Source organism: Tyto alba, unplaced genomic scaffold (assembly GCF_018691265.1).
Source record: "Tyto alba isolate M040663 unplaced genomic scaffold, T.alba_DEE_v4.0 Super-Scaffold_22, whole genome shotgun sequence".
In the NCBI taxonomy this organism is placed as follows: domain Eukaryota; kingdom Metazoa; phylum Chordata; class Aves; order Strigiformes; family Tytonidae; genus Tyto; species Tyto alba.
Window position 1 is genome coordinate 12,354,054 of NW_024881296.1, and position 22,367 is coordinate 12,376,420.

At 42.5% G+C, this 22,367-nt stretch overlaps 1 protein-coding gene across 2 annotated transcripts in view; it reads left to right on the plus strand.

Moving 5' to 3' along the window:
* The first annotated feature begins 20,375 nt into the window (after nt 1–20,375).
* EFCAB2 (EF-hand calcium binding domain 2) overlaps nt 20,376–22,367 on the plus strand; it is a 36,579-nt gene continuing 34,587 nt past the window's right edge. Inside the window, exon 1 of one of the 2 annotated variants that reach the window (XM_042796148.1) lies at nt 20,376–20,654. In XM_042796148.1, the coding sequence (XP_042652082.1) occupies nt 20,602–20,654 (53 nt within the window). In that variant the 5' untranslated portion in view covers nt 20,376–20,601. The remainder of the gene's footprint in view (nt 20,655–22,367) is intronic. The other variant, XM_042796147.1, reaches the window with a different exon arrangement.

The following is a 22,367-nucleotide window of genomic DNA, read 5'->3' on the forward strand; positions in this document are numbered from 1 at the left end:
ATAATGGGTGATCCACCCCTCCCTGTCCTTATCTGCATTTCTGAGCCATTTTGCTTTGTTTTCTCCTTCCCATTTCTGAGAGGGGAAGGGGTGAGTGAATGGCTCTGTGGTGCTGGTTGAGTCAGGGCTCAAACCACAACAACACTGTTCTGTCAAGGTGGGAACAGAAGTAAACAGGGTTCACTTTAGTTAATGCAAGATTACTGATTAAAGCTCACAGATAACTCTGCATTAACTTAGATGTCATCTGCCTGTCCAACCTCCATGCTATTTTTTTGAATGTAAAAAAATGGAAACAAAATAGACCTCATTAAGTCTTTATGACTGATTTTATATCTGAACCTCAGACAGAGCCCTACATTTAGATCCTGATCTGTCACAGGCCTCTCCACATGTTGAGCCATGTTTCTGGAAGAGCTTCACTGACCTCATGTCTGATAATCCCTCCCACCACTGCAAACTTCATAGATTAATAGATTATTTTAGGCCAGTTTTGGATCCCTAAGGCTTGCTTTAAATGGGCACATCTGCACACAGCCACAGCACCTGAGTTAGAAAACACCCTCATTCAGAATCTCCCTAGAGCTCTAGTCCCCACATGTAATCTCATTCCTAAACAATGTTATGTCTGCCTGCTTCAGTATCATGCTCATACTGCTTTATACTCCTGTTACCATGGCGAAACAAAACACCTAACAGCTTTGAGGCACATCAAGAGATTACTTACCCTAAAGCATGCAAGCCTGTATATAAAGGCACGAGTACATAAAGTAAAAATCATATTCTTTTTCCTCCAGAAATATAACACCTCCAACCTGTTTTTTTTTGTTGTTGTTTTTTTTTGTTTTTTTTTAAGTTACTAAGGCTATCTCCTCATTAAACCACCACAGAAGTAAGGGTACTTACTATCTAACCACACACTTAGTTACACTACCAAACAAGTATAGTAGGACTGTGTTTTCAGACTACAGTTATGTTACTTATTATTATAGAAGTGAGAAATCCCAGCTGATTTTCAGATGTCAGGTGATTCAATTGTGGCAAGAACAGCATTTCTTTAAAGCCAAGTACATAAAATACACACACAACTGAAATAGACATGTAACTTTAATGACTGCCTCTCAGTGTGACCAAAAAAAAATAAGTTTTTTGATGTTTAAGTTAAATACATATGTCTTACACATTTGCCTCTGGGAAAAACACTCTAAGATAGCTCCCCTGTCCTCTGAGTCCTATGCTTCAGGAGTTTGCCACTTCTCTAATCATACTTTGGAGGGGAGAAATAAAGGGATATGCTCTCCTCATTGCTATACCCTCTCAATTCAGATAGTAGATCCTTCAACTCAGCTTTTCCTAGATCATACAGATAGACACCAGATGTATCAAAAAATTGCGTGGTAATGCAAACTTCTGAAACAAGAATGTGCTAGAGGAAAGCACTTTGGCTTTAATTTGCAGAGCAGCTACTTGAATGATAATGATGGCCATATAAAAAACAAACTATCACTGCTGATAACCACAAGTACTCCTCCATTAAAATTGCCTTTTCTTTGGTCTCAAAATGCATGAAAAAAAAAAAAATCTTCCTTTGCATGTAAATGGAAAGTGACATTTACCCATACATAACAGAGGCAATTCTATGTCCTTTATTTATCCATCATATAACATTTCCTCCTAACTGTGCTACTTTCTAGCTAAAGAGAATGTTTTCCCCTCCAAACCAGTCTGCCCTCTCAAAAGTAATTTGGGATCCTCCCTCTGGGACTTGGCCCTTCAACAGATCAGTGACTCCGGTTTCCCTCACTTCTGTTTGTGCTTCTTTAGACTTTAATTACTTGCTCTCCTCACCCCTAATGTTCTTTCCATTATTCACCCTCAGTCCTTCCAAATCCCCCTCCCTCCTCCTGTTTGCCAAGAGGAGTGACAAAAGGGTGACAAAAAGAAGAGCAGGCTTTCAGGAGGCGACTGGATAGTCTCAGGAGTATCATCCCACCTAGGCTTTGAATTGTTTTTGAAACTTTCCGTACACCTTCAGTGATGCAGGACCCAGGCATTTATCTTTTCCTAGTTCTGCTCTTACAGCCTTGTCTGTCCTTTTTCTGGCTGTTCTCATGCTTTACCCGACATCTGACCACCACAATATGCTCCTGGTCTCTTCTGTATGTCCTTAACCCATCTACCCTCAATTATTATTGCCTTCAGAGTTCCACATTCAACACACCATTACTTTAAAAAAGAATATAATTCTTGAAATACTCTGTTGCCTTTTATGATAGCAGGCAGCATGTGGAGCAAGTCTCTCTCCTTTTTCATCTCTCCTCATGAAATCCTCATTAATCATTATTAAAGCCAGTCAGAAATTTTCAAAGTGCTAATTTGTCACAAGTGAGGTTGCATAATAAAGGATCCGTTCTGATGATTTCTTAGCCCAAAGAACCCCCTATCTGTATAGCTCTATAGGTAGCCTCTACGTGTAGAGACTCTGCCAGGAGGCTGGGAGTTTTTTTGGGAGAAATACCACTACACTTGCCCTGTGCTCCTCTCTTTCCCTGACATGCGCTACTGCTCACCACCAGAGTCAGGATACTGAACTAGACTGACCTTGCCTTGTACTATCTATAATCGCTCCATGATATTTTAATATCAAATGAGGTCCAATTCATCTCAGAAATGAGGCGGTCACTTGCCATCATAAGGCCTATCATTTGCACAGGAACTAGATCAGTTTGGTCCTAAGGTTGGTTTTGGACCTAAGGATAATTAGTGCCTGATTATGAGTAGAGCTAACGGCGTTCAAGGGACTGAAATTCAGGTTTCTGGCACCAGCTTGGTTAGCCTGTTCCTCCTCAGCAGCATCTTTCTCTTATTACACTTCTGCATAGCATTCTCCCTTCTGCCATAGTACCCTTAGAGCCTCCAGGTAGGCTGTCAGTCAAGGGTCAGTATGCAAGCCCTCTTTAAGATCCTAATGTTATTTTGCTTTTCCTGTGCTGGATGAAGATGAAGTAGTTCAAACTCACCAAGCAGAAGGAAGGGCTGCAAAGCTACACTGGGACACCACAAATCAGCTACAACTCATGTTTGTCACCCTTTATAGGGCGAGCACCCACTGACTCTGTAGCAACAAGAATCCCCCTCTCCCCATTTTCAAGAAGTAGCTTTCCTTGCTTAAAAAAAAAGCTGAAACCAAAACCACGAGGTTTTGAGAAACAGTTTCTTAATTCAGAGCATTCAAAGACAAGCCTGGCCTTGGAAAAAAGGCTGCATCCTACAACATTAAAACCAGGATTCGTTTGGGCCTTATTCAGTGTAATTCAGAAGTCTACGGACCACACATTTATCAAATATTATATATGAACTAGTTAATAAGAAGGCACTGAGTTCTAGAAATCAGACATCTGCAGTTTGATTATATTTTTCTTGTAACCTGCCACATATACGCATCTACTAGAGCAGAGCTGTGAACTCAGGAAAATTAGATAGGCCAAACCCCTCTGAACAGCAGTTAGTATGTGAGAGGAGGTGGCATTGTAAGTCAACTTCCAAAAAATGTTGTTTTCCTGCAAGAAGACAATGTGAAACAACCATTTCAATGTATCAATTAATCTCCCTAAGAGACTATTAAGACAATCATAAATAGGTTTTAAAGTTGAGTGTCAGCTCCAGTGTACCATCCTGTTTGTACACCAGAAGAAACATATGGTTAATATATGTAACTAAAGCCAATTGATCTCAGAAAACAGATGCAAGAAGTGTGGGTGGCAGGACAATTCACAGCTGACAGCCAACAGACCAGCTCTTGCCTAATGCAACTTTTCTGTTCAACCTGACTTTAAAAAAAAAACAACCAAACAAACAAGAATCCCCAAACCCAAACAAAAAACCTAAAGAAACCCAAACACATCCCCACAGCCCCACCCCAACACACACTCTTAATGTCCAGATGACCACCTTCTTCAGTTGTCTTTCCCGCCTATTCTGATGCTCTGCACACCCTATAGCACACACAGTACACTCCTGTCATCATTTTACTCTTTAAGCCTCTTCAATACACATTTCTCCTTCCCCTCTTGAGATGCTTTGGTCAAAAAAAGGGAAGCAGCCACACACCTTTTGTGGCACCAGAATGCTGCCAGCTCTTAGGCCACCTCATCTGTCCCCTCAGTTCACAATGGCTTGTAGAGATCAGGAAGGCCTTGCTAAACAAAACCACATAAGCCCCTTAAAACTTAAGAGACTATTGTGTGCTAACAAAAGGTACCACCATGGTCCAACTGCATACCTTTGATCTGTGACAGGCAAAGATGAGTAAGCAAACTATTTTTGAATATTCATTAATCCGTGTTAGCATGCTTTCAAGGTGGCCATTTTTGTAACTAGAGCATGCCACACAGCTGAAGCCCAGAGCATTCACAAATGTATATATCCCAGCAATAGGAAACTTATTTTTTGCTTCCTGAAGTTGTTAGTTTACTTGGTTTTAAGTTCTACAGCCTCAGGAGGACTGCATGCAGACAGAGGCAGTACTTCAAACTTCTCTTCAACACCAACACTACTTTCCACATAGGAAACATGTTCAGTACATTAAAAAGACAGAAAGACAGAAGGACAGAAGGGAAAGACAGAAAAAAAAGCTAGACGCCAGGTAGCTTTCCCTGTCTAGGCACTACTCTGGCAATCCTACAAGGCTGTTGCTACAAAATCCTGAAATCTGCTAAGGTATCTCCAGGAAACACCAAAGCATCACAAAGCAACCTGGAAAGTTACTTTTCCCCATAATCTAGGTCTCAGATCTCTTCACTGTTACCTTTGGAAGCAGCATCCCAAACACTAGCTACTTTCCTGTTAGGCCCCTGAATAAATCAGCACAGAAATGAAAAGGAAAACCCCTCCGCCCAGTCAGTGAGAGAAGGAAACTGAACCTTTCCCTTTCTGCCCTCTTGCCTCCCATCACACATGCATGGGCTCAGAAAGCTACACCAAACCCAGCTATGCATAAGCAAACCACAGCACAAGCACTAGCGACACTTAACTTTAAGACTGTATGCTATACCATCTTTAAATCAAGAAATATAGAAAAGCAGGACAGAGAAATGAGGTCAGAGGTTTGGTTAGTTGTTTGTTTTGTTTTGTTTTGTTTTTAGGAAACTGCATTTTGTCTAATTAAGCTTACCTCTCTGTAGGATATTCCCTGGAAGGAAAGCTACTTTGCCACAGAATGTTCTTTAACCCACTCTGCTGGAGCAAATCTGCCCAGCCTGTCTTTATTTTCAGGTTGAGGAAAACTATCATCATTTTGTATGACAGACTTAGCAGCAACAGAAAATCTTCTGGCAACACAATAAAGTAACTGCTAGCAAATGACTACAGGTAATTCCCTAGGAAAACATCCAAAAACGCAGTAAACTGCCTGCTAACTCCCTGAGAACAATTATTTGACAATAAGCATCAGAAGAAAAGGACTGTCACTTAACCTTGCTGCTCCACATCCATAGCATAAGGACACTCCCAGGATCACACTTGCCAGAAGGCGGGCAATAATACCAGCAGGTGTTATCAACCACCACCAGCTATCCCACCAGGTCACGCTGCTTTAACGGAGGAACAGTGCCAGCAGGCCCCTGGGGAAGGGGGTTAAAAGCTTTCTAGGGGTGGTTTGTTGTAAGGTGGCTCTTTCAAGAGTTAATAAGTTCCTGAGCTATCCAACTAGAATTTTCTGATAGCGAACAGGAAACAAACTATCCTTTTAAATAACATCAGGCCAAAGTGTTTTGTGCAGCACCCTGAACTATCTGTATTTGCAATACACGGTTCTCTATCCTGTAGCTTTTCCTATGTCCTGGGACACCTGCGACTCTGCTGAGTTCATTACAGGGTCAAGGCCTCAATGAGATTCTGGATTTTATTGCTTCTTTTTCATACAAAAGAAAACAGAACTGCTTGGCAGTTCCTCTGTGAGACAAGGCATCTGCACTTGTTTCTCCTGTTCCCTCCTGCTCCGCTTACCAGCGAAGCAGGAGATCCCCAACAGCAAAAATGAAAACAAGAAAGAAGCAAGGTGAGCACAGCGTGCCAGTCATAACAAGGAACTGTTTTAACCATCCTATTATCATATACAGGACAGTGTTTGAAATAAAATAAAAGCTGGTCACTAAGTGACAATAGTGTGCTTGTCTATCATTTACAAACTCAAGATCTTAAAGCCAAAAGTATTGTTAAAAATGAATGAAAAAAGACGTGAACTCCAAGCACAAATCTCACACCTTCAAAACAGAAGAAACAGATTGTCCACACTATTTAAAAAGGGTTTTTTTTTCACCAATATATTTCACATGGGAAAGGCTGTGATAATTTAGTTAAGGATAGCACTGTGAAATTCTAATACACTGACACACAAAAGGCAATTAATAGTAAAATAACCCCACAATACTCTTGAAAAAGAACCAATTATGTGAGGAAATAATGTTATAACTGATCTGCTTTAAATGAAATGAATACACAGAAAATAATGTTACACCTGATCAGCTTTAAAGGAAATGGATGTAGAGCATTCAGATGGCAAAGCTTTAAATGAATGCCTAAAACCAGTTTTTCTCCCCTGTCTTTTATTTATTCTCTGAAGCTGGTCTCATCACAAAAGCCAATAGGTTTTTTTAACTCTGCAGTAACTAGCTCTAGCAGTCCCTGTCCAAGTTCTCAGACTTGACAACATAAGAGTTTGTACCGAATGCCATGCTTTAGCAGCCAGCAATAAATGAGAAGCAAGCTTTAGGTCCACCGTTTGTTTGAAGCACCCTTATTATGAGGAAATATTTCTGGTAATATTTCTTTTTGTTCCTTTGTACTCCTCACTTACTGGTTTATAGCTTTCCCTGTATTGTCTCCCCAATTTGTATGTATTTCAAATACTTTCACATACTTGAAATACTTCATTATAATGATGCAGAACTTCACTTTGCTGGAACATTGAACTGTCTGGCTTGAACCTGACCTGCACTGGCAGCGGATCGCAGCTTGCAGCAGCCCACATGAGATGAGTTGAAGATTTCCATCTGCTTCCAAGTGAACGAGGGCTGTTTTGGAGCATACTACCCCAGATAACCCCCAGACTGACAGCCTGGGAGGGAAGTGGATGAACATGGGTGCTGAGTCACTTTTCACTTTCATTGCTGCGAACAGGTAACAAATCCACGGAAACCAATTCGGATAGTCAGCAGCAAAACTTGTATGAGGGTGAATACACTCCTCCTTCTCTCGTGCCTTCCTCCTCCTCCCCATGCAAACTGTTGCTGGTGTGTTGGGGAACACACTGGAAACTTGCACTTGTGGAGTGCACTTCCCTTTGCAAGACCACTCACTGAAACCCTTCAGGAGCTGAGGGCTGGTACGCACTGGTCACCCACAGCCGGCAGTGCCTTGGGCCCGATCTGCCGGGCAACAAGCACCCGGAGGCCAAAGATACCTCTGAGCCAAGGCTGGAAAAAGTCTGCAGCCCGATGCAAGAGGGAAGAATTTGGTTGGGACGAGTGCTATGGATTTACAGGGAGGCTGTGGCTTGCAGGCACAAGGCAGGAAGAAAGAAGATGAAGCGCAGGAGATGGAGCGGCCAGGAGCCCGCCTGCCTGCACAAGGGTGGGCTGTCAGCAGCCTCACGCTGCGACGCTACGGGGTGCTTTCTTGGGTGATATCCAGAACTGGTCTGAATAAAGCAAATTTAAAAAAAAACCTCATGGAATAAATACCAGTGGTAAACACTGTGCTCTTCCAGAGTGCGTTCCGGGTTTTAAGCAGTTTTGCTGAAATCTGAAGTTTGCTTTGCTTCTCTGTTCAAGTTTATTAAACTAATTTATAACTGCTTCTCTTGGAATCACTTTGAAGATTCTGTTAATTCAAGAGAATAACAAAAATGAGAAAACTCATTAGAATTAAGAAAAGGAAATTTATGAAACACTGCATTTTAATTAGCAATAAAGTTGCTTGTTGCAGGGCACCAAGATCTCTTAAAATCCTGACAGCCTATATTTTAAAATAAAAGCATTTAAAACTGGGTAACAGTATGTTAATTTTCCCCTTTCTGCCCTTTAGATATATTTGGAACCACATTTGTAAGGATAAAGAAGAAGTATTTTCTTTCAGTACTTTTAGCAGTCTGATGTTCTATCTGAATTGGAAACTGCATTTGATTTCTGTCTTCTTTTTTTTCCAGTCTACTGTGGCTGCGTCTGCTGAAACTGGGGGTGTAAGAGAGGGAGAAGCGTGATTTGCACTGATGGAGCTTACTGCTGAACTCACTGGTATTACTTGTGTGAGGTAAAGCTAAGCATATATATACACTTCCTGACTGGGGTTAAGTATGAGTATATGCCTCAAGACTGGGATTCTCCATTAGCCATTTAGAGCTGCTGATTTTTTGGATCACTAGATCCTCTTTTAATTTTTTTTTTTCAAAACTTAAATATCCCTTATATATAATACTGAGAAATACAAGTTTTCTTTCCAATTATCTATATCCAGATTTTTGTTCATCCTTTTGTTTTCTGATACTTCTGTTTCAAGCATTTGACTGTGTTGTCTCACTTTCATTCTTAATTTTTATTCTATTTTGCAATCCTCTCATTTGAGTTTCAGTCTAATTCTTCTTCCAACACTAATACCTCACAGGTCTTTTCTCTCCCCAGTGCATATTATCTGTCTTTCTCAGCAGATAACACAAATACTCTCTCTCTCCATCTTCCAGCATATTAGTACTTTTATTTTTGATTTCCAAGTGACAATATAAGTGATTAATTCCATACAATTATTTGTGATCACAACATTGACCAAAAAGAGCTCTTACAAGTAGGTTTGCCTGTAAAATATTTATACCTAACATAAAATCAGTTTCTATCTGCTGTGATCCACCAGGCTATTGAAGGATGTTGGAAGCATGGACAAAAGAATTTGGTGATGGATCTCTTAAAAGCAGAGGACATCTTTCCAGCACCAGCCATTGGGTTGCAGCTAATGGCACTGGCTCCTTCATAACCAGCCTCTCCTTACGCAGATCCAAATGCCAGGCCTGGAGCTCTGAGTGATCTGTGAATTTATGGAGCTTTTTTTTTTTCCTCCTTTGTAACTCTGACATTACTGCAGATTGTCTCTACTGAGAAAAAGAGATGGGTATTTACTTCTTTCAAAGTCTCAAATCAGAGATTCTCCTCTGTGTTTCTCATTTCTCAAATCTATAGGGAAGCCAGTAGCTCTAGGCTGATAACTTTATGCATTCATATTTTATGGCAATGAATATAGGTTGGAAAGTGCTAAAAACAGCTCTGAAAATCAGCTTCTTCCTTCTGCTATTGAATCAAAGTAACCCCACAAAGACAGAAAGCCTCTTTTAGTCCTTTCTGGGACTGTGTCATATTTACTGAGGAGGTCTTCAGTCACTCTGGAAACTGGACTTCTGAAAATATGCTGAAAATGTTGACTGCTAGAATTGTTTAGGAGAACAAGAGATTCTCAGACTTCTGAAATTTTAGATCAGAAGAACCATGTGTATCTCCATGGCTACCAGATCAGTTCATGAGCATCCTGGCAGATTTCTTGTAGCCATTTTGGAAGGCTTCATAGATAAACTGCTTAGTGAAAAGACTACTGTAGCCATGCAGGCTTGCTGCTGAGACCAAAGCTGTGTATATTTGACCATCAGTCAGAAAGGGAGGAAATAGCAAATCTATTTGCTATTTGACCTTGATAAACTTGCTGGTTTCAGGGCTACAGATCAACAAAGTGGCCTGTTTAGTGTCTTGGGATGTGTCAGTCATGGGCCTATGTACATCTCTGTGAAATCTCGACTTCTAGCGTGCAAATATTACACTACGGTAAGAGGAGAAGTGGTGGTGCCACTGAAGGGAGGGCTTCAAGGATGTGTCTGCTTCCAGGAGCATCTTTGGATGTTTAGAGGCACACAGGACACAAAAAGAGAACCTTTTCAAAAGCCTCGGCACGTGGGTATGCCATCTGCCCTAGGTCCCTCATTCTTCCCCATGTCTCCCTCCTTGCTACATGCTCTACATTTACTTATTCTACATTTTCTTATTTCTATATGTTAACCTCAGCTTCTCTTTATTACTAAATTTTAGTTCTCTCTTCAGTCATGTATCTTCAATCCATCTTGGATGCTCCACGCTACGCCTAAGAGACAAACTACTTGCAAAGGGGACGGAGAAAGAGGTACAAATACTATCTTAAAGATACTTTGTACTATCTTAAAGATATCCTAAAATATACAACACTAACACTCAGCTCACATGCAATGGATATACGATGCAGTATCACTTTTCAGGTAAGGCGTTCTGAGCTTTTAGAGGTTTGTTCTTAGTTCTGTAAATAACTACAGACAGAAAATCACTTACATGTGTTAGTGTTTGAAAAATGTGGGTTAAAAGTCTTAGCCAGGGTCACATCTGAGGTCTGGTAACAGGGAAACAACACTTAATAGTTTCAATCACAGATTCTGTCAGTTTAGCTACAGTGGTTTGGGATCTTACTGTCCCAGCAGCTGCACTGTTTAAGAAGTGACAAAATGGGATGTGTGATCACTCCCTGGATCACAGCTTTGTTTATCAATTTAAAATATTAAATATGCCGTGCTGTGTTGAACAGCCAGAGTGAGGTGAAAGGAGGTGGAAGGTGACATGGTGGGGCATTCACACCCATTGCGATCTGTTTTTTTCTGTCACAGAGGGGAAGATGCAAGCTGGCAGTGGAAAGTAAGGTCACCAAGAGACAACAGTATTGCCTCAAATCACTGCAGCAAGGTTTTGTCTTCAGCCTTCCAGATTTTGTGGTTTAGTTAAAAACTACCCTCCCTCTCAGACTCTGTGTTTGATTGAGTTAATGTAAATTGACAGTAACTATAGCTCTAAAGGTGGTGATGATATATACAGCAATGCCCATAAATACTGCTGTATCATGAAAATATATATAAAACAGATAAAAGATGTGATTCGGTTTTAATTATATACTTCAATAAGCAGTTATAAGGAAATAACTATCTCACACTGTAAGTGATACCACTTGAAGGTTTATTTACACAGCTATCCAATTCCTGATTGTAAATCATGGTGTCAGTGACATAGAACTGGGAAGAGATTACCTATCTAGGCTTTACTGACCCTCAGTTTCAGATGGATTATTAAAATTGTGTTTCCACTTTGTAAAGTTCTGTGAGCAGCTTAAAATTTATGCATATTTTAGGTACCCATTTTCACTGTCCTGCATAATCTTAGGCATAACTTCCTTAAGTGAGCAGGTAATTGATCACAGATTTCCTAACACTACTAATCTTTACATGTTGGAGTAATCTTACACACTGATCTGTGTATGATCAAAGTGTCTGATCAGCAACTGTGGCTTAAGCAGTTGTCACTATGCTGTGCAGGTATTTATGTGGCTATTCAGCAAATGAGAACTCATCTCATGGAGAAATAACCCATTAGTACTTTGTTGCCTATTTGTTTTTCCTGGGTTATTTTTCAGGTTGTTTATCATTTCCCTGGTGCGGTTCATTGCACAGCTTCATGCGTGGTTAAGCGATACAGCTTTGAACGTCCAACCCTAAGACAATTTAAATGACTTTATCAGGATATTTAAGTGCCTCTTTCTGTTAAGTCTCCTTTATCTGCATCTGTCTACAATATCTATTAGAATCAGTTTAGCATGTTGAAGTTTTCCCCACTCCGTAGGGATCTACATGTGATAACTGCTTGTCTGTCTGTCCCACAAGGCTAATGTCCTTGTCATGTCTGCCTTTGCAAACACTCACCTCTAACTTGCAGGTACCAAGGAACCATTTTACTCCAGCGGTCCAAATGATGTAATACAATAAAGCTAAGTTAGTTTGAAAATGATGGCCACTGTACTTTGCTGAAGGGATGCAACTTCTATTTCAGAGCTGAAAAAGGAATTGCATGTCCAAAACCAGTCTTTTTTTTTTTTTTTCCTAGCTCTGTCAGCTAGTCCAGTAAAAGATGATGCTTCTCCTTCCAAGCCCTGCTTTTGCTTCCTCGGTTGGCCTCCACGTAAATGGAGTGTGACCGGAAGGTAGTTGAGGATGGCAGACATCTGAGCTGGGAGAAGGCAAGCCAGACGTGGACCAAAAGCCCCTTCCACCCATTGATGGAGGACTGTGCCGAAAGTCTCAGGCTGCTGCTTGGTGGCGGGTCTGTCTTTCTTCACTTCCAGTCAGCTGTTCTTACACTGTCCTTCCTGCCACTAGCCCAGCTCACAACCTGGTAACCACATCAACAGAAGAATATTTTTTTAGCCGAATCAGTTTCCTACTCAGATCCTTTCGTGGCTACACCCTGGGGCACGGCAGAGAAGGTGATACAAAAGCAGGGGATGCTTCTGCTTGCCCTGGCACAGTGCCACTGAAAACTCCACCAATTCAAAGTATTTGTTACTTCTCTTAGTTTGAGTTACTGTGTCTAAATAGCTCAGCAGACAAACGCTTCCCATTTCTAGATTTATGACATACCTAAATAGTTACATTGGCAAAATCTACAAGTGGAGGAGTGGTTTTGATGGCTTATTTTTCCTGTTCCCTGGAATGAAGATTACAGCAAAATGTCAACTCTTCCTGGTAAAATTGGCTGAACTTCAGGTTTTGACAGTGTAACAGTCTATTGTGGTGTGAATATTTTACATTCATAGCCAACATGCAAAGTCTCTGAGCACAAATTAGATTTTCATTAATACAGTTATCTCTCTTCTGCCCACAGTGTATCAAAGTCCCCTATCCCTCACGAGAGAATCAAACAGCAGTTCAATTTCTATCTTACTCTAAAGGTAGAGAAAATATTCCTGGAACATGTCTCAGTTCTGTTCCTTTTCCCCCCCTCTTAAAGTAACGAAGTATATTTTTATTTCAAAGCAACTTTAAATTTACAGCAGTAAGTCTATATAGGAAAATTTACAAAGCATACTCTGTACAGTATCTTCAGTTACATCAGGTAACATTATTTAAATACGCAGATTAATTTAATCTCTGCAAAATTAAAGCTTGTAGTTAAGTAATAAGAAAATGCCATGAACCTGGAAAAACAAGCTAGCCATGCAATTAGCCCTTTGAATAAAAGAACACTGAGATGAATGAGAATTGAGGTGATGCTTATGCTATAACACTAGTCTTAGTCCTGCACCATTTGTGTCAGTGAAGATGAATCAATTGTGAATCAAATTAAGATTAGTCCCACAGACCTTAACCTTATTCCAAATGAAATTCTGAAGTGAACATGAGCAGGTAGTGGGGTCAGACTTGCCAAGTGAAATCCTGAGCACATTAAGTTAATGGGACTTGGAATAGAATATGATTTTCTCCCTTACTGTCCTACTGTAGAGTTAAAAGGGTAATGCTACATAAATTCTCCAAACATTATCTTCACAAGCAGATGGTCTAGAATTTTTTTTTAATAAATGAAAATTTATATTCTGATGAAAACAGAAAAATTCTGAAGAAAACAGAAAAAGTGCTTAAATTGATGGGTTTTCTTATGACCAAGTTCATTTTGGTTTTGATTATCACTAACCTAGTGAGTCCAGCAATATCCCTGTGTCCAAATAATCTAGATAGATGATCTAAAATAAAATAGTTCTGCTACTGTCCTGGGTTTCAGTGAGTGGTGGGGTTTTGTTTGGTAGCAGGGGCGGGGGCTACAGGGGTGGCCCCCTGTGAGAAGCTTCTCGAAGCTCCCCCAGCTCCAAGTCAGCTCCACCTCTGCACCAGAACTGAGCCCATCAGCTGCACCTCTGTGAGAACATATTTAAGAAGGGACGTGGTGACGTGCAGTGGGACTTGTGAGGAGGAGTTGCTGCAGCTGCATGAACACCAAGGTCAGTGGAGGAACGGAGGAAGAAAGGAGGGGGGAGGTGTGCCAGAGCAGAGACCCCCCTGTATCCTGTGGTGAGACGGCAGGGCGGCCCCCCCCGCCACCCATGGAGATCTACGGTGGAGCAGACATTGATTTATGGCCTTTATATTCGCCCAGCCGATCAAGGTGCTGTGCCCAAGAAAGGCCGGGGTCTTGTGGGAAAAGGCAGCCCCCGCTGCTGTAAAAGCGCTGGGAGGATTGCAGCATGCGGGGGTGTCCCACGCCGGAGCAGCTCGGGAAGGGCTGCAGCCGTGGGAGGGAATCCAGTTGGAGAGAGTTGGTGACCCACAACGGAGCAGTGTGGGGAATGCTGCGGCCCGTGGGAGGGACTCACATCAGAAAGGGTTTGTGGAGGACTGTCCCCTGTGAGAGCGGGACCACGATGGAGCAGGGGGCACAAGTTCCAGCAGCTCCCCCCCCCCCAAAGATGGAAAAGCGGCAGCACTGACTGCACGCCCCATTCCCTGCCCATGCGCCACTGGGGGAGGAGGGAGAGATATCGGGAGCAGAGCTGATCCCGGGAAGAATGGAGGGGTGGGGGGAAGGTGTTCTCAAGATGTGGTAATGCCTCTCAGTGTCCTACTCTGTTAAGTGTTGTTGTTAGTGTCTGTAATAAATGTATGTTCTTTTTTTTCTTCCCCTAGCGAGTCTGCCTTTTGCCCATGACCATAATGGGTGATCTACCCCTCCCGGTCCTATCTCAAGTCCCAAACTTGGCTTATTTTTCCCATCTCATTGCTGGGAGGGAAGGGAGGAGTGAGCAGCTGTGTGGTGCTCAGTTGCCCTCTGAGCTCAAACCACGACAGCTACTCATGCTCTAGGATGATTTTCCTAAGTATTAAAAAGTACTACATCATGTTTCATGTAAACTGATTAAGTACCATATATGATTATTCAGTTGTGTAATCTTAGTTCCTTCTCTCATTCCATAGCTAACTACTCCTGTGTCACAGCTGATGGCGTTGTAAAATGTACTTTGGGCCAATTTACCCACACTATAGCCTTTACACCCTTAAATTGCATGTTATCATATAACAAACAACAAAATAAGAGTTTTTAAAGGCTAGCTTCACAATATTGGTGACAGAAACATAATTCCAGTGTTCAACATTCCCATTCAATTGTGATTGTCCAAATGTCGGTCTGAAACCTATGATTTTGTGTTTTTCTCATATATCTTTATTTTTACACAGCTCCTAGGTAACTCTGTTATTAGAGGGCCTCCCTTCAATATTAATGATCAAAGAGTCCTTCACTTTTTTAAGAACACCAAAATGAGCCTGCTGGATCATATCAAAGGTCCATCTCTTTGAGTGTCCTTTCTTCTAGTGAGACCTAAATCAGGTGTTCAGTGGAAAACCAGACAAATGGACATATTGAATACTCTCTCTCTCTCAGTCTCCTACAAATGGTTTGTGTTTCGGGGACTTAATGAGCTAGGGCCCTTAACGAGTATTTCCATGTATTACATACCACTCATTGGATTGTCTTCTTTTCTTCCTAAGTACGTAAATTCAGTGATTTGATAGTATGTTAATTGGGGATTTTTTGGCATGGTATTGAAACATGTGCAAAGAGCTTTTTCAAAAGAAACAGAGAAGGGAAGAATGGAGTTTGCATGCACGCTGCCAATGTAATTTCTTTTGTTACTTGCATGAGTAGTTCCACTGATGACATCTTGCTGCTCCAGAAGTCCCTCATTCCTGAATTTCAGGCTGCTGGCTGACACCTTCTAGTCTCCAGAGGAACACAGGTGTCTTGGACATGGAAACCAAGGTCTTTATTCGAGGAAGCAGGCTTTCTTTACCCGTATGGGGCCCTTGAACTTGGCTCAGTGCTCAGTGGCGAGCCCCCGCTGCCTGTGGATCACGGGGAGAAGTACTCATGGCAACTCGTGTTGCTAGGCAGATGGATGATTGTGTTTTGTTCCTGCCACCGTGTTCTCAGGGATCCTGGCTTCACTTCTAGACATAATTAATGGTAATAAAGTCTGAAGGTTAAAATATGTGGATCTCTAGGGCCATTTCTGCGCCTGGGTGGGATGGAGAACAGCATCCTGGCACTTACATATAAAAGTGAGAGCTTTTTTCTGCTGTGGCTCTTTAGGCGTAGTCCCAGAGGCTGAGCACTGCCAGTAGCTCCTTGACATTGAGGAATATTGCTGAGGGAAATAAATGTTTCCTTTTTCCTTGTAGCTCATTTTTAATGCATGTTCAGTCACTTTTCCTCAAACGCAGATTTGTTGAAGCTGGACAGGAGCAGCTAAAGGTCCACAGAGTTGTAGCTGTGTATGAGCAGCAAGAGATATTTGCCAGGACAGTGCCAAAGCCATCCCATGGACTGAGAAGGATTTGAGATGCTGCTATTGTAAGCGGTCTTCAAAGCTATTTTTGCCCCTTCCTTCCTTCTGAGTTTTACTTACAGACTCAGACAACCACTGAGCCATCTCCCTCTAAAAGAACATCTCACCCTTTCTGCTTTTCTCCCTATTTCTTCTTCACTTCTAATTGCATGGTCCGTCTTCCTGGCTGCGCCGATTCAGATGCTTGCCAGATCCTTTACTGAATTTCTTAATACGGCAGAAAACTCTTTGATGGATTGTTTTTTTTTACTACTTCAGTGACTCATATCTGCTCTCAATGAATGGCAGAACCAGCACAAGGTAGGAGGATGTGCAGCCAGCAGTAGAGAAGGAAGGGCAAGAGTTGAAGAGTGAGCTGGATCCTCCCCTTTCAGCATTGGTGAACTCCACATGTCTCAAAGAATCATACCCTGATATTTTATTTAAGATACCAGATTCTGGACTTCTAGATTTATTACCTGTATGAAAAATAAAGGAACTCCCTTGACAGTTTATGTGTTTTTTGATGTCCTGTAGGTCAGAGCAGGAAGACTTCTATTTTTCAAAAAGAAAACAAAATGATGACAGATAAGGTTAATATGAAAATACTAGCTGCCTGGAAGAGGTCATTGGTAGAGCAAATAATGGTGGACATGTCTATTTGTCTGTCTCTACCCACTCTGTTAGGTTTCTCTTCAGCTGGTCCAAGCACAGGATCAAAGCCTTCAGTGACAAAGAGAACAAGCCAGAAGAGAAACTGTCTTCCCTCCCACACATCAAAGAATGAGGTAGCTGCTCTCAGTGTAATTTACTCAAAATCTGAAGGGAAAGACACACCATAGACAAGGAATGATGGAGTATTTTTCTCATTTTTATCTGGTTGCTGTGTATCATTTGGGTGAACAGATAATGTTTAGATAATACTCTGTTTTGAAGAAGCTGTCTCTGAGTCACTTAGATCAGCTGCTGATCACAGAGGAAGAATGGAATGAAGATGCTAAATGCACTTGGGCCATTTGTGTTATATTGGTGAAAAAGGGTACAGTGACAAGGAGACACCTCCCGAGTGGTAGGGCTGTACCCATTTAGCTACAGAGGGGTTATAGGTAGACTCCTGTCACAGAACCATAGCTATTCACTTTCTTTCTGTGTGAAGGGCAAATGAATATGCTTCTTTGTGTCTTCAGTTATATGGTCCCCAAGGACCCACAGAAGAAGTTTTATAGTGAAGGTCTTCAGCAAGTGTTTGGAGCAAAGATGTGTCCACACGCTGCAACCCTGAAGCCATGGGGAGACACTGCTTTGCAGGACGTCATTATATCTCCTTGAACTGCTTTAGCTTTTACATCACTTCTCCCATTTCAGAGCTGGTTTTTATTGCTGAACAAAATTTCTGAACATATGCATGGAAAATAGACAAAATGTGTGATAGGACCCTGATAGCTGAAAGGAATGTATGTGATGAAATTAGGTGCAGAGGCAAGGGTACCTTACATCTATTAGACTTCAGTGGATTCTGGCTTTATTATCAACAATGCTGGTTTCTTCCATATTTTCTCTGAGATATTTTCTGACATTTTTTAAATGAAAAATTACAAGTTTAAAAGGGTATGTTCTCTTCAGAGGAGCTCTTTAAGGATCTTGCATGCAGCAGCTGATATTTCAAGCTGTTGAATTAGTAGTTCTGGGTTTCCTTTTGTACTTGTCTCTGCCAAAATGCGATTAGTTGTTTCAGCCCACTCATACCCTTGGTTTGCGATGTCTGTGCATTAAGTTAGAAGGGAAACAGTCATGCGGTTCAGGTCCAATATTTAATCTGCATTATAATTGTTAACATTTTTTTCCTACATAGATTTTTCAAGATATGTCGCCAGGAAATTTTAAAGCAGCAAGTTCTCATTTTCAAGTGTTTTCTCATTGCATATTTTGTTCTGCTCCTGGAGATAGGCAAGACACCAAAGCCCTGCGTGTCAGGAATTGGGGGAAGAAGGGGAAACAGGTGCTGGTGCTTGGCTGCAATCTATTGAAAGCAAAAGGAAACTCCAGCCTGGAGCAGAAGATGCAAATGAAGCACTTTGATTTACAGTAATTGTCCTGAGTGGAATCTCAACAACACAGGCAGGACAGTGCAAAATACTGTTTGCTGAAATAGTATTAACTGTAAGTCATAAAAAGTTCTGTAGCGGGGCTAAAGGTATCAGACTTAACAAGTACAAACATCCAAGATTTGACCAATACTTTTATATACTCAGAACAATGCTCTCCCCTAGGAACTACTGTAGCTGCTCGTGAGGGCTGGTGTCAGCTGCTATAACAGGACATAGACGTTGTGGCATACACAACCTGTCATAGTTGTTGCGTACTTCACAATTTCCCCTTTCTAAATCGGCTTTTACACGCTGCTTTCTTTATTGTCCCTCTTGGAGGGAACAAAGACAAGCATGTGTCAAATAGGAAAGGGTGGTGAGGAAAGCCAAGCGCAAGCCCTGGTGAAATTGCTGGGAAGATGTTAAAGGTAGTGGCCTGAGTGGAGTTACTGTCCTACCACGTCACGTTTGCAGTGACTCACTTCAATCCAAAGGCTACTGTAAACCCACAAGAATCTCAATGAATTTGCACAATAGGCAATATTCTTATCTATTTTAAAGATGAATGCTGTTCATATTTTTGGGTATGGATTTGGCATGAAAACCTGAATGACTAGAACAGGATTTTTTAATGCTTTTATTAGGGAAATGTGGTAAACATTTTGAGTTAGTGTAGCATTTGTAGAAGAGCTGTGAATATCCTGTGATTAATCAGTTGATCTGGAAAATGATGTAAGAAATCTAATGCTGGGCACGATATTAAAGAACATGAAATCCCACATTTGGGTTAGGCAAGGGAAGAGATAAGAAAGCTCTGTCCTTGCCAGAACAATGTATTTCGTACTTTTCTTCAGTTTCAAACATGTGATTGATCCACCACCATAGATCTACAACCCGGAAAGACGTAGCTTTTCTGTGTGAAGGGGTTGAGGGAATAAGAAACGGGATCCCTGTAAAACTGGAAGGTAAGAGCCTTTTCTTCTGCTGCTGCTGCACCCTCTAACTTCCGCTGCCATGCTATTCCCACCAAAACTTCTGTTATCAGTTTGAGGGGAAACAAATCTGTGCTGCTCCTGTAGTCAATCACGTAATTTGAAATATTTGGTTACTTTAATAAACTCTTCAAGTCTGTCAATAACCTTTCAGAGGGATCAGCTTTGTTAGCATAATCAGCTGTTTTCCCAACAGAGTAAAGATGTATTCTCTTGAGTAACTATTATACCCTCTTTACTTTGAGCCACTTTAAATAAAAATGCAGAAATAAGTGGCTGGAAGGCAAATAGCAGATGTTAAAATGCTGTAAAAAAGTGATTCTTTTAAAAGGTTCAATGTGTTTTTTTTGAAACCTCAGGCTTCTATGAATACTGAGGATATCGTAACTATTGGAGAGGTGGAGATGAGCGTGTAAGGACGAGTCATCCACACAGGCTTTGCAAAAATTTAACATCTGACAAACAAGCACCTGCTGTGGTGAGGACAAGGTTTTAGTTCTAGGAATTTCATAAATATTTATTTTCTATGAATATATGGTTGCATCTTGCCAGAATATTAATATTTATATTTTTTTTCTACTTTCACAGTTGTTTTAGAGTCAGAAGAACCAGGCATTGCAAACGTGTCTGCTAAAACACACAGCTAAATTTAAACTGCAGAGTTTTATTTAATATCGCTAAGACAGAATATTTTAGCTGCTTTGGCGCGGTGGTATTTAGAATAAAATGTTATTTCACTTTCTAAAGCTCAGATACATGGAAATCTCTGCAATTGCTGGGGAAACTCTATTTTTAAAAGAAACAGAATACAGTGAAGTGGCAAGTTTAAGGGGCTCGTCTGGGCCCTGGCCGCAGGGAGGGCGGCGTGGGCGCCGACGCCTCGCCGGCCCCACCTCGCAGGCCAGAGCTGGGTTTCGGCCACCTAAAAATGGAAATCCCTGCGGGACAAGCGGGAGCGGCTCCTGGAACCCCAGCGTGGGGCGGCGCGGGGCCCCGGGGCCCGGGGAGCGGGCCGCGGCCGGGCCTCGGCGCTGGGATCCAAAGCTGGGGCTTGACGGGCCTTCTGCGGGGGCCCGGGGGCGGCGCGCAGAGCCGCCAGCGGCCTGCTGCCATCGTCTTTCACTTGCTGGGCATGTCAGCGGGCTGCGGAGCGCAGAGCGTGCCAGGGCGGAGGGCAGGCCGCCGGCAGCCAGCCCCGCCGCGCCCGGGCAAGGGGAGACGCGGCGGCGGCGGGCGGGGAGAGAGGGCCCGGCTGGGCCCGCGTCGCCATGGCGACGGCGCGGGGCTGCTGCCATGGCGGAGCAGGAGGGGAACGGCGAGGGTAAGGCCGGGCCGGGGCCGGGGCCGGGGCCGGGGCCGGGGCCGGGGCCGGGGCCGGGGCCGGGGCCTCCCGCCCTGCGGGACGTGCGGGAGGGCTGGCGGGGTCTGCCCTGCCCGGGGCTGGTGCCAGGAGGGCAGGCGGACCCGCAGCGAGAGGCACGGACATACTCGTAGTTGTGTGTGCGCGTGTAGGGGTGCACGCGTGCACACGTACGTCTTTACACACGCTTATAAACACCACCCCCCGGAATGCCACCCGCGGGCGGCGGCCACGCGTGCCGGCAGCCTTACGGGCGCGTGTTACCGCCACGCGGGGCGCACCCGGCGTGGGTGGCGGCCGCGGCGACCGCCTCGCCAGGGCGTGGGGCGGCTGCCCGGGCCCCGGGGCGACTCAGCCCCTTGCAGTCTCTTCTGCCGGCGTCGGGCTCTCCCTGCCAGGAAAAAGTAATTTGTGCTGCCGATAGCGCCATGACTTATTTTTAGAGGCAAGCGTGCTCCGCTTTAGGGAGCGTTGCCAGAAATTATATTGTTCAGGCTAAAGGTAATTCCTCCTGCAAGGGTATTCAAGTATCGTTTCAGGGGAAGCATACTTTCTGTGAAACTCACAGTATTGTGACTTCTAAAATCCATCCCCTTCCACAATAAACCTCCGTGTGTTGTAATAGTTGGCAGTTTCTGAGTGTTGGATTTGGAATAATCTAAATCATGGGTTATTTTGTATTATCTATGAAGAAACTAATATATTCCTTAGAAAAGGCCTGTATAAATACTTGCCGTGGATGCTGCTGAGTGAGTAATTTGATTTTGGTAGAAATATTTCTAGCATGCACTTTGCAGTATAGATATCTTGTAGAAATTAAGAAATAAGACTGATGCTGTTTCAGTGAGGACTGTTCTAAGAGTATTTATTATTTTATATTGTTTTTCACTTTTGTTTAGTCTTGTGAAAGCATATTTTTTGCATCTTTCCAATTTTGCAAATGAAGCTGAGGCATGGTGCTGGCAGAAGTGGATAGAGATGATAGGATAACAGCCTAGAAGTCTGCTGAACCATCTGAGAAGAGGGGATCTGGTGTTCTGGCAGGATAACAGTAATATTGGGAAGTTCTGGCTCCATATATTTTGGGCACTCATATGTATGATATTGAGATTTTGCACCATTTTGTCAATCCACAGGCAGAAGTTCTTGGAGGAGCAAGGTCATGGGGTTTTGATTGCTTGATTAATGGATTTTAATGCCATTTTTGTAGTTTCAAAGTAAGAATACTTTGTAAGAAGTTTAGTTACTGTATTACTGAAGATGGACTCTCTTTTTGTTGTTGTTTTTTGGTGCTTTTTTTTTTTAACACTATGTTTTTTAGCATCCTGTAAAATACCATTCCCAATAGAGTATCAGATGTCATCTTCTAGAAGAAAATTGTGCTGTCATTCTAAACAACCTTGACCCGTAAACTCAATTCCTGGCCCTACCAGACTTCCTGATGGATCCTAGAAAGTGGCATACTGGGCTTTGGTTTCCTATCCATAGAATGAGGACAATAACCTGTATCACACGGACAAGGCATCTAACTTACCTTCTGTCACTCATGAGAATCAGTCTGTTATTAGGTAAACCAGTTGCTTATTGCCTTATAAAGCTGTCTCATTATTATAAACACGATTGAGGTAAGCTAACAGTCGGTGTCTCATTAAACTGCAGAAGCAATCCCGTAAG